Genomic DNA, 12,941 nt, shown 5'->3' on the forward strand with positions numbered 1-12,941 from the left:
CATCTCGACTAAAATTTTTCTTTATTGCGTTTTATTTTGTTGTAATAGCTATAAATTTCATGTTTATTTTTTATAAATAAGAACACTACCAAAATACAATTTGTACACGGTTTTATGAAAAGTCAATATTGTGTGGCACTCAAAGTGATTGTATTTTCTTAGTTTGTTAATACGCATCATTCATCAGATATTTTTGCAATTCATTCCCACAGTCTATTACTTTCACAATAATGAATAAAACATTACTAAAAAAGGAACTATACGTGCATGAAATTTAGTAATATTTGCTTATAACGTCTTCTAGTGTAATTTTAATGTTTTGGCATAGAGTATGTGTACTAGAAGTGCGGTGCACTTACGAAAGGAAGTTCTAGTAGGCTGTTGAGGTCATCCAATTTAGTGACACGAACATGAAAGGTTCAAAAAGGAATTTCACTTCTGATGTAGTTTATGGTTTAAACATAAACGTACTGTTGATTGTTTTAAAATTATGATAATTATGTTACTTCGTTTTCACTGATATATACATACATACATATCGTTTTAAAATTATAAATATCATGAATCTGGAGCATAGCAGAGTCTGAGCATAGCCTATCTTTGTGAAATATATCAATGACTGAAGCGACAGCAGCGCGATATCGGAAACCCGGACTGATTACGAATAATACGAAATATCCCGAGGATTGCCGAAGCGATTTAGTGACGTCATGCTGAAGCAGAAGAGATAAGACAGTCAAAAAAGTGCAGTTCTGTTTTCTAATATAATTGCAGTTCGTATAAATATCTTTGATATCTGCGTGAGTTTTCAAAATGTCGTACGCGTATCTTTTTAAATACATCATCATTGGAGATACAGGTAAATGCGTAGTACTCTTTTTAGAAGTAAACGTTGTGAAAGTGGTACCTATGTACATTCTCTACTACGTCGACCGTGACAGGACCCATTGTTTTCGTTTCTCTTCATGATAATGCTATTCATTAGCAGAATATAAAATAATTGTAGATCGTTCAATGTGCAAATGTCATGATGACGTTTATCAATAAAAATCATGTATCTTTTGACGAATTGTTCAATCAGATATGATTTCTTTTTTATAACTCTGGCAATTGGAACAAGTTTTGTGCTGGTTTATTTATGTTAATAACAGATTTCCCACGAAATCTTATTATGGAATGAATATTCCATTATTAAAAACATGAATAATTCAAAATACTAATCACAGACTTTTTGTAAATATTAGTACCAGGACAGTATTATTATCTTGTTTACTATCATTATTCATAACATCAATGCTGTTCATCCTTGAACTTTTTCTTAACTTCAAGTATTGTTTGACCAGACTAGCGTAAGCAGACATTTAATGTATTTCAATAAAAAATATTGTTAATGTAATTAATAGTTACTCTGTAATATTAATTTTATTTGTGATTAAATAATATTATAAAAACATTACCTAATTTCTTAATTAGGGGTTGGCAAGTCATGTCTTCTCCTTCAATTTACGGACAAGAGATTTCAGCCAGTACACGACTTAACAATAGGTGTTGAGTTTGGTGCTCGAATGATTATGATTGATGGAAAGCAGATCAAGCTCCAAATTTGGGATACTGTAATTATTAATTTATCATACAATATGCCTAGACAACTTATGAAATAATAGTGCTCTTATCATGTATTTGGTAGAAGAATATATTAAAATCATCAATTCGATGCAGTAATGAATAAATGTAGTTTTAAAATACTATGAATGTTAATTTTAATCGTAAAAAGTAAATATGTACATAGTCCTAAATAAAATTTTAATGCTTTCTTTTTTTAATTTAACTGCAAAGATCAAAGATCAAAGTAATCTTGCGAAAGGAAGTAATTGTTAATAAGATTATTCAACTTACAGGCAGGTCAAGAAGCGTTTCGTTCAATTACACGGTCATACTACCGTGGAGCAGCGGGAGCTTTATTAGTATATGATATTACGCGAAGGGAAACATTTAATCACCTGACAACCTGGTTAGAAGATGCACGTCAACATTCGAATTCTAATATGGTGATCATGTTAATTGGTAATAAAAGTGATCTGGAAAATAAACGAGAAGTGAAGAGAGAAGAAGGCGAAGCATTTGCAAGGGAACATGGACTTGTTTTTATGGAAACCAGTGCAAAAACAGCCGCTAATGTAGAAGAAGCGTTTATCAATACAGCAAAAGTTATTTATGAGAAAATCCAAGAAGGTGTCTTTGATATAAACAATGAGGTAAAATGAAAATCGTCATGTTGTACAATAATATTGACGTATTTTCGTGCAATTATTACCAATGTATTTTAAATTTGTGTAGGCAAACGGCATCAAAATTGGACCACAACATTCCCCAACAAGTACTGGTGGTTTAGCAGGTACCGGTGGGCAGGGGAACACGCAAGGTGGTGGGTGTTGCTAGGGGCTGGGGGTTGCCTGTCCACCGCTTCATCCTTCTCCAATTTAAATTAATCTTTTTACTCCTGCTGCTCATTTTATTCTCAACAAGTTGATTTACATATAATTTTTCTTTTGCACGTGTCGCATCATAAGGTAACAAGTGAATATTGGTGTACTTATTATTTAAAAGAATGTATACACATACTAAATAGGTGTATTATAAGGTAAAGTGTTACACATTGCTTCAATCGTAAAACTTAATAAATTTTTAACTTTCAAAGGCTCGATGATGTTAGCTTATTATTTTTAAATATTATATGTTACATGATTTGTATATTTGATTCTAGACAAAAGTAATTGATTGCCGTACATTAACGTAGTGATATTATTTGTTTTTATTGCATTAGTGAAATAGAACTTTTTAATATATACAAATAATCCGTAATTTTACATGTGCTAATAGAAAAATAAATCTTATTTTCTTAAGTTAATAGTACATTTCATTTTTATTTATTTCTAGCCGAAATACTTTAAGTTCATAGAATATATGAGAAATGAGGCACACAATTGATTAAACATTGGGTATTGATAAAGCGGGAGAGGATAGGTACTTCTATTTAATGTTTTGTATCTGTTCACATTGTATATTGTATGTATTGTGCACTAATCTTTGGAATATAATTTACTTTAATAATGGATCATAATTGATAATATATGGATCAAAGCGATTTGTCAAAAATATTATTTACACTTGACTACCTAAGGCGACACCATGTATGTGTATGTATCAATGTATGAAATGACGAATATATAAAACATATAAATCAATTTTCTTACAAGGCCTATCTAACCAGAAAATCTTACTATTTATTCATGATTGGTATTGTTATTTTTGATAGAATATTATTCAGAAATGTATATTTTTTATTAGAATATGTTAAACTTTGATAAGTTACTTAATCAACTTGATTTAATCAACAAATATATGGTGACATTATAATTCCAACCATAAATAGTAATACCAATCAAATAAATAGAGTACTTTGTCCATTTAAATCCAAAGATAATTATATTATACATTTATATTTTTATTTTACTAGTAAGCATTTTAATAGAAATATGAAACTGATTTGATTATATAAAAATATATCATGTATATGTACTATGCGTATTTTATCTCTACGACAGCGATAGTTGGCTGACAAGTAGTTCTATGTAAACATAATTTACATTTCATATAATGAAAAGAAAAACCTAATTAATTTTTCACCGAATGTTAAAGTTTATTAATATATTAAAAATCTAGGCCAAATGTATGTAGATTAATATCAAACAGATATGGAAATCGAAACACATTTTCATACCTCACCAACACAACATTTATAGCGCTTGTATAGTGTCATAATTAAAATGTATACGCTGGCTTAAAATGCGATCGACAATTATTTATTATGAACTATTATCAAATGTTATGTATAACTCATTTTTTAAATTAAAAAATATATGTGTATATCAGTAATTGGATTTGAACTTATTTTTTCAATTAAAAAATTTGTTACATAGACATGATAATATGTGCACGTGTACGTAATATACACGTATTACGTGTACGTGTTGTCGCGTTTAAGTCTGTGAGAAAAATACATTTTTCTTAATACATTCGACATAATCACAAATGGTCTGGCAGACCTGTTTTACTCTCTATTAACATATTCAAATATGATAATTATTAAGCCAGCTCCAATCCTCTATTTCATCATTAAATGTACGCGACTGAAACTGCGTGTCTACTTTAGAAATACTAAAAGGAAACCGACATATTTAAAAACAAAATAATCCTTTCATTGTAAAATACGAAATATAAAGATATACTCTTGAAACAATGAAAAAAAATATAAATTTAAATACCCGCAGCAAAGTGGAGTATACATATATGTATATACGTGAAAATATATAATTTAATGTTTGTCAACGTAAGAACAATTGAAAAAGTTAAAAACTATCAAGATATGCTAGGGATTTTGAAGTTATTCATGATGAATTCAGCGAAGGTTCATTGTTCTATCTTAAAGAGACTTATAGACACGCGAAGAAAGATGAGATAAGTCGCGCCGGAAGACGATAAATAATGACGGGGTGATAATGGCATTACAAAGGGAAAAAAGCAGAGGAGATAACCAAAGACATGGGACACAACGAAATGTGGAACAAGCGTTAGCGAGTAAAGGAGAATGTAAAGGTAAATGTAACTTTAAAAGAGAGTTTACGCGCCAGCAAGTTTCACGAGTCGGCTACGCCACTGGAAGAGCGCTCGAAATAACGGCTTGATACCGAATGCACGCTACTTCTATTGCTATAGTATTCCAAGCGATTCACTGTATTCTATCACGTCCGCGAACGGGAAGCACGTATTTATTTCATATTCAGCTACGAATTTTCTTTGGTTATTGGCAACACCATCTATCGTTGCTTAATCCCTCTTATCACTACGTTTAACGTTTATCCATCGTATCTGATATCGTATCATTGAATTTGTGCAGTCGCTTATCGGTACATCACCAATCTAATTCTTTATTGAAGGAAAAGCTCCACGGACAATTCGTCTATGATTTGCCGCACTTTTCGAAATTGAATTTAGTGATATTCGAAATGTAATGCGTGTGTGTATTTATGAAGTTCCCGTTTACGTTAGCCGGATCTATGCTACGTAATCTTCTGAAACAATTTGTGCATTGACGAAGGAATGGGTTTAACGCAATTACATGTTTTCTAACGAATCAGAGGCGGCCTGGATTTAATGTACTGGCTGTGGGAAAAACTTTTGGTATGTATTATCATTTCTAATTTTTAACGGTACACTATATCCGCGAAATAATGATTTCAATATGCAGACACCTCTTTAAATGGACGTAAGGTTATATTCTCGTGTTTGAGTAAACGTATTAAATAGGTTCGTCTCCATTTTCGGATGTACAGGTATTTCAAATTGTGAAAATTAAAGGCGTTTGATGAAAATGCGGTCCTTGACCTCGTTTCGGTTCGTATACCGTTCTAATGGATTTTATAGGTTAGGGAATGTGTTTATTATGGTATTGTATTTATCTGTATCACAAAATTGTTGATAGTGCTACTGTGCTCAACAATCGTAGTAGTTTCGATAATCGGTTTTTACTGTTAACAATTTTACTCGTGTCATATTAAGTGAACAACAAATATACTGTTCGTATTATCGAGTTGTATATGTATACATGTATATATAGTTCTTCGAAAAATCTGACATCAGCTAACAGGAAGCCCTGTTCATTCTACTTTCACACACCTGAATGTGTTTTTATCGTGAATGACGGAGAGTTTTGTTTACGATTGTCGTGAATTATAAAATTGAAATACATTGCAGTATGCGGTATTGTTTTATAGAGTATAAAAATATTTTTTTAATTCAAAATCAGAAACCAAAAAATATATAAAGTAAAGATTTACAATAATTTTAAATGTTATGTTCTTTCAACGTTATTACGCGAATAAGATTGGTAAAAAAATGGTTACAGTGACGCAGAATTAGAAAATGTACTACTGGTGAAAGATATGTTCTTGAACAGTATGATTCAGAATCTGCTATCCATATAAAGCACTATATTTTTATGCGTTCCGATTTTCCTCGTTCCACAATGTCGCCGTAAATTCCGTTCGAATTGTTCTGCTCCACTTTTTACTCCAGTCTTATTTCGATTAGGGAAAGACATTTTTCAACGATTGAAAAGAAATAAAATGATTTTTACGACAATTATATTAATCGTTTTAACTGAAGAAGCTGCAAATTACAGGAACAAGTCTATTCGATGTTATTTTAAGAATTATATTGAATGATTCAATGGTTAAATTCACAATTTGTTTCGCATCCTCAACCATTATTCCAATCTTCTGACAAATTAAAGTCATGATGGAATTATCGCGTCCCCATGGTCAAGGTCGGGATTTAATTTGCATGAGTTCGGTCGCGTCTATCTGTGACCTGTATATTACTTTATAGCAGACAGATCCAGACAAAACGGATTTATATACACATACATGTGTACATGTATACGTATACATATCACGAGATGATTTACGATTATATACGATGTTATCGAACAAAAAAATTATGGCTGCGACCCACACGAGTTACGAGCTGAGATTTTGGAGACGGGTGGGAATGGGAAAGAGGACCCCGAATATACAATTTCGATAGCGAGTATTTATTAGTTTTTGACATATTAATTTATTTTTTAGTCGAACCCCGTATTCACGCGGTTAGTTTTTCTCGCCGAAATTTTATATTCACAGTTCTCTGAAAAATATAATTTAAAGCAGCGGTTAACATGATTTCTCCGTAGTTTCATAATACCTCTACCAAGAATGGTTATTCTGGAACGATGCCCTAATGTTTGTTTTTCTATGTACGTCCGAAAACAAGGCGCTAAGTTTGTTGTTTGTTTACGCTAACGGTGTGCAGAAAGGAGGATCGTGTTTCTTTATCTCGGTCATTGTGTTTGTTTCCATTGAACCTGCGATGGTATACGGGTCTTTGATTTGTGGCACAACGAACTGCACGCGTCTCTATTCATCTAAATGCACGAATGCAACCGTTACGATAGTTTCTGAATGAACGTAAACGACACTCTTTCTGGTGCATCGTTAACTGCGCCGGTACGGTGACACCGCTCGGAGGGTTAATGAACATAAAAGACCCATCATTTGGACTTCCGAGATCGAACACTTGGATTAAGCACTTATTCGGTTGGTTCGTGCATACGAAATTGCCGTTTCACATAGCGGAGATTGTATGAAAATATTTTTTGTTCTTCGACATCTATATTGAATAAAATAGCTTATATTAACTTAAATCATTTAGCCCTCTATAATATGTATTCTGATTCGCTCAGTTTTTCTGCTGTTATTTCTGTAAAATAAGCTCTAGCATTATCCAGAATTTCCGAAAATTTTTGTCCGTGTTATCTGTATTTTATTATGGTATTGTAATCATTGTAATCTATATCATAATTGATACAGATTAAACTGTAACCGTTCGATAATTCGAATTACATACGTACTTTCAATTTTTTTAAACCTCAGTTTGAATTGCGAGCACGCGCATGATAAAATCGAACTTATACAAAGTATGTCGGAAATATTTTAGTTTAAAAATGTATTCTTAATCTTTGGATTTTTTTTCATGAAGTATTAAATATTTAAACTAATCAATAAATCAATGTTTTTTTCATTTCTTATAAGTAACCTTGTGGTTATAATTAAATCTACCTCATTGAAAAAATTTTGTTAAAATTTATAGAATTTAATTTAAATGGCGTGATTTTCACAATTTTCTTTAACTTTAATTATTCGAAAAAATGTTAAGCTTTCAGAGATATTATAGTTCCAATTCTAGTAAAAATTGTGTAGAATATAGTAGTTAATTAAAAGATCATGCCAATTGAGTCATAAATTCATGTAGACTAATTGAGAGAAAAAAAAAATGAGATAAACATTAATTTTTTCATTGGGAGAAAATAGAAACTCTATGAATTATGTACTACTTATGAATGCGCAAACTTAGAGCTACAATTAGATTAATTGTATACCTTTTAAACATCAGCTGTAAGTGTATGCTGAATATGCAAGTTCATACAATACTTGAGTGATAAGAATTCGTTGAACAAAGTACCTTTGTGTTGCATGGATGGTTCTTAATAGTTACATATATTTTTCCAGACGAAGCAAAAGAAAGTCACAATGTCGGTTACGCTCATTTAAGGTCTCTTAAAGTGAATGATGAATTGGTGGACGATGACTTTTCATATGGACTGACCATCAGTATTCAGATTCTTCCTGGCTTTGATTTCTACCACTGCTTCTACACGGTTTTATCATGACGACTATCGTTCCACTCACAGATAAACAACTCCATCAGCTGGTAAGTGAACCGTATGGAAAATTAGGAAAAATATTATCCAAAACGTTCAATCAATTACAATTCATTTTTAGAGTGTCAGTATTGGGAAGGCTGTGAGCCCTACGGAAACACCAGTGAAGGAGAAACATGTGCGGAGTATCCTTTCTTGATGAAAAATTTGTACTTTCAAAGGAATTTTCAAATTTTTGTGATAGATACATCAGTGTTGTCTAGTCAATGGGGGTGGAAATGCGTTACAATTTTTACTTGCCAGAATATATTATAATTTAATAGTGATTGATTAGTTGTTGTATATTACAAATCACTTGTGTTATTGTTAGTTAGATGTAATTAGGCCTCATTGTACTTTATATACCTTATACAAACATAGGCGCTATTATTGGTACATATCAGGAAAAGAGTGGAATGATCTTTTGGATGTACATGTTAAGACAACCCTTGCAAGAGAATCAAATAGTTGCGTGGAAGTTTTGTCATGTTTTACACAAAGTACTGCGCGAGGGTCATCCAAAAGTAATTCCAGACTCTCAACGGTACCGCGGAAAACTAGAGGATATTGGGAAGCTATGGCAACACCTTCGAGAAGGCTATGGCCAGTTGATTCAATTGTATATAAGACTGTTGATAACCAAATTGGATTTTCATAAGCGAAATCCACGGATACCTGGAAATCTTCAAGTAACGCCTGAAGAATTGGAAGCCATTGGAGAAAATGACATTAATGTCTAGTAAGCTTGCAGCTTTATCTTTGCTAAACATTATGTTCAGAGTTCAAGAACAAAGCTAAAGCTAATGCTAAAGTTTATGCAATTTTATGAACTTCCTTTTTTTCCAGTTTCCAGATGTCGGTAGAAATGTTTGATTATATGGATGATATTTTAAACCTACAACGTGCAGGTATATGATAAATTCTGTTATCTAGCTTGAGCTTAAAAATTCAATTTAGATATAAACATAAAGTTTTATATACATTTATCAATTCGAGGCCATTATTTCAGTTACCACTTCGTTGATGAACACACCATCGAATTCCATGACCGTCAGCGGACAATGTCGACTGGCTCCACTCATACCATGCGTCCTAGACGCGTCACAGTTATATGATTATTGCGTGAAAATTTTATTTAAGCTCCATAACACTTTGCCAGCTGACACCCTGGCGGGTCATCGTGATCGATTTTCGAAACAGTTTCAAGAACTGAAGAAATTTTACAATACAGTTAAACAAAGACAGTATTTCAAAGCTCTCATAACTATACCCTCGCTACCAGAAGTAAGCAAAATAACTTTAAAGTATATTAATTTAAAAATATAGTGAGGAAAAAGAAATAACGTTGCAATTTAAATTGCGTACAATTTGATTATTTTAGAATCCGCCAAACTTTTTGATACAAGCAGAACTACGATCGTATGTCACACCAAGAGTTGAATTGCCAGAAGAGTCTTTGGATCACGACGCGGTTGTAGATAGCCTAATCGACACTTCTGACACCAGTTCATTACCTGGTGACCAACTGGATTCAACACGGAATGGTTCAATTTCTCCCGATACATTAGCAGAAAGGTAAACCTGAACTTATTTGAAATTTTGAAATTATTCTGACGCGGTTTGAGAGTGGAAAATTATTCGTTATTTGTTTATATTTTAGGGAAAGTCTTATCGACCATTTACATCAAGAAAATAGCCGCCAAAGACAAGAACTGCATCGTGTACTAACTGAGTATCAACAAATTGTGGAAGTGCTTCAGGCTCGAGTGACGCAGCTTGAATCTGGTTTGCTTGCCAAGGTAGAAAGTTAATGCAATATTTAAAAAAAGACAGCGGTAAACATACTTTCTTTTCTATAAATTTTTAGTGCGACGAGATAGAACAGGAGAAGCAGATCAATCAAGATTCTCTGAAGCAGAAAGCAGATATGATGGTGAAAGTCCATGAAAGCGAAGGTTGTTAAATTTTATTTTTATCATTTTATGTACAACATATGATACGTTATTTAATATTTACTGATTAATTATTCCTTTTATGCAGGAAAATATAAAACTTTGGAAGAAAAGTTCCAAAAATTGAAAGATGTGTATGCGAAATTGAGAGAAGAACATATCAGCTTAATTAGGAAGGTAAAGATTGTAGCTGATATAGAAAATAAATAATTTTGACATAGAAATTTTAGTAATCAATTAATTTTTTTGTTAAACAGAAGGCGGACGTGGATAAGCAACTTGGATTATTGAAAATGTCGCAAGTACAATCAGAAAGACGAACTACTGATGCAGAACGTCGACTTGAAGAGCTGATGCAGGCTCAAGCCATAAACGAACAAGAAGGTCGAAAAATCGTCGAAGCGCAACAGGACTTGGATGATCTGAAACAACAACTGAATTCCGCGAAAGCTGAAAACTCGGTTAATAGCTTTCTCTTGATTAAAAGTTTACGTTTCTGTTTTCTTTTTATTTCGTTCCGGTAAAGATGTAATATTTTAGGTGTTGATTGCCAAAAATGATTTTATAACGTCTGAAAAAACGGGTTTAGAGGGCGATCTACACGATTTATTAGCGCAGAAAGAAGAGTTAGATTTAAAGATTGAAAACTTGGAAGTTGAGGCTGAACGATGCCGTAATGAAATGAATCTACACGCTGACACTATGTTGTATGAGTTATTGTGTAAGTGCTCTTAACTATTCCTCGATAATAGTCTAAAAAATGTCTTAGATCCATACGTATAAAAGTGCACTTTCGTTTCAGTAAATTGTATATCTGAAGCAGAAGATATAATACAGTATTCGTTGAGTGCTATAGACAATCCAGCAATGTCGGATTTAACATGCACACCTCAGTACCTTGAACGATTAGAGGAATCGATTGTAAAATCGTTAGATGTATTGGATTCCACGTATACTGGTTACGTGTGTGACACAACGAAAGGAAAAATGCTCATTAAAAGTGCAATACACGTTGCCTATACTTTGGGTCTTTTCTTGATCCATGCAAAATCCACATCGAACACGTCCATCGATATTGCGTTGGGAGACAGTAAGTTAGACCAACGTTTATAGCTAATGAAAGCTTCGAAAACATCATACAGCTTCATACTTCTCATTTCCCATTGTATCCTATTTTAGAATTGACTGATGAATGCAAGCAATTAGGAGTGCAATCTTTAACTATGTTTGGTTACATAAAAGAAAAGTCACCGACGACTGTTGGTCAAATCAACGAAGTAAGACAACAATTTAAGAAAATATGCGAACTCGCTGCTACGCTGTCTAATGGCCAGGGTAACGTTGAAGCTATAGGCAGTTTAGTGGAAATGGAGCTCTTGAGCATGGACAAAGCTATAGAAGAAGCTACCAACAGAATACGGGTACATTGTAATTTATTATACTGATTAAAAATTACTTTTATACGTACACAAATAACATATTTCATGATATTTACTCAGGATATGTTAGAAAAATCCAGAGCTGCAGATTCAGGATTAAAATTAGCGGTGAACGGAAAAATTTTAGACTCCTGTACAGAACTGATGAAATGTATTAGGAAGTTAGTACAAAAGTCTCGGTTTTTGCAAGCAGAAATCGTTGAACAAGGAAAGGTACAGATCTGTTACTCATCATTATTTTAGTTATAAGTGGATGGAACATAAAAATCGGTTTTCAATATTAGGGTACAGCGTCTGCAACAGAATTCTACAAACGGAACCATCAATGGTCCGAAGGACTCATATCAGCAGCGAAGGCGGTTGCGATGGGTGCTAATCTATTATTGTACGTACAAATCATCTACTGTAGCGCATCATTGAACTACAAAGTATACCGGTATGTACAGGGAAGCTGCAGATAAGGTAGTTGCTGGAAATGGTAAATTTGAACAGCTGGTAGTCGCATCGCAAGGGATTGCTGCGTCGACAGCTCAGTTGGTAGTTGCAAGCAGAGTAAAAGCGAACAGAAATAGCGGTAACTTGGCTGCACTTTCCGAAGCATCGAGGGACGTGACACAGGCAACAGGAAGCGTTGTAGCGACCGCCAAAAATTGTAGTCAACTTGTCGAAGAAAATGGTAATTATTTCACACCTTACAGATAACAAAATAAAAACTAATATTTCTAATGTTCTATAGATGATTTAGACTTTACTGGACTAAGTCTACATCAAGCTAAACGGCTAGAAATGGAGGCACAAGTTCGTGTACTGGAACTAGAGCAGGCTTTGGAAACAGAGAGATTACGCTTATCTGCTTTACGTCGTTACCATTATCAACTTGAAGGTGAAAAGGAATGAGTACGTATTACGTCAAAGCAGACACTTTAATATATCTCGATTTTAAAGAATTCGTGTAAGATGATTGTATCGTTTACAGATGTTTAATGACTACGCGAGAGTTATATATAACTTGAAACTATTTCATCGGCATTAAACATCATGAAATAAAATGTTTACGTCTGGACAGTAAACAGTTAAATTTCATTATGAAATAATATATTACGAAGATCTATCTGAGTTGCCTGAATCGAGCTATTGTAATATTTGCATGTTCCATGTTTAATAAATACAATTTTATTCATTTTTAATGATAAT

The 12,941-nt window shown here is 33.0% G+C and overlaps 2 protein-coding genes across 2 annotated transcripts; both read left to right on the plus strand.

Annotated features, from left to right (window-relative positions):
• The first annotated feature begins 690 nt into the window (after nucleotides 1–690).
• Rab2 (RAS oncogene family member Rab2) lies at nucleotides 691–3,936 on the plus strand. Its single transcript, XM_076801921.1, has 4 exons — nucleotides 691–859; nucleotides 1,474–1,613; nucleotides 1,899–2,255; nucleotides 2,338–3,936. Exons 1-4 carry the CDS (start codon nucleotides 814–816, stop codon nucleotides 2,437–2,439), a joined length of 645 nt encoding a protein of 214 aa, XP_076658036.1. The 5' UTR covers nucleotides 691–813; the 3' UTR covers nucleotides 2,440–3,936.
• An 806-nt stretch (nucleotides 3,937–4,742) lies between these two features.
• On the plus strand, nucleotides 4,743–12,940 carry Hip1 (Huntingtin interacting protein 1). The gene is made up of 19 exons (XM_076801896.1): nucleotides 4,743–5,241; nucleotides 8,166–8,367; nucleotides 8,439–8,502; nucleotides 8,738–9,095; nucleotides 9,203–9,264; nucleotides 9,366–9,640; nucleotides 9,738–9,931; nucleotides 10,017–10,155; nucleotides 10,224–10,311; nucleotides 10,397–10,485; nucleotides 10,566–10,769; nucleotides 10,849–11,029; nucleotides 11,111–11,398; nucleotides 11,488–11,729; nucleotides 11,808–11,960; nucleotides 12,032–12,132; nucleotides 12,194–12,423; nucleotides 12,484–12,644; nucleotides 12,724–12,940. Exons 2-18 carry the CDS (start codon nucleotides 8,323–8,325, stop codon nucleotides 12,642–12,644), a joined length of 2,874 nt encoding a protein of 957 aa, XP_076658011.1. The 5' UTR covers nucleotides 4,743–5,241; nucleotides 8,166–8,322; the 3' UTR covers nucleotides 12,724–12,940.
• The last annotated feature ends 1 nt before the right edge of the window (nucleotide 12,941 follows it).

The sequence above is a fragment of the Halictus rubicundus genome, chromosome 16, assembly GCF_050948215.1.
Source record: "Halictus rubicundus isolate RS-2024b chromosome 16, iyHalRubi1_principal, whole genome shotgun sequence".
Taxonomy (NCBI): domain Eukaryota; kingdom Metazoa; phylum Arthropoda; class Insecta; order Hymenoptera; family Halictidae; genus Halictus; species Halictus rubicundus.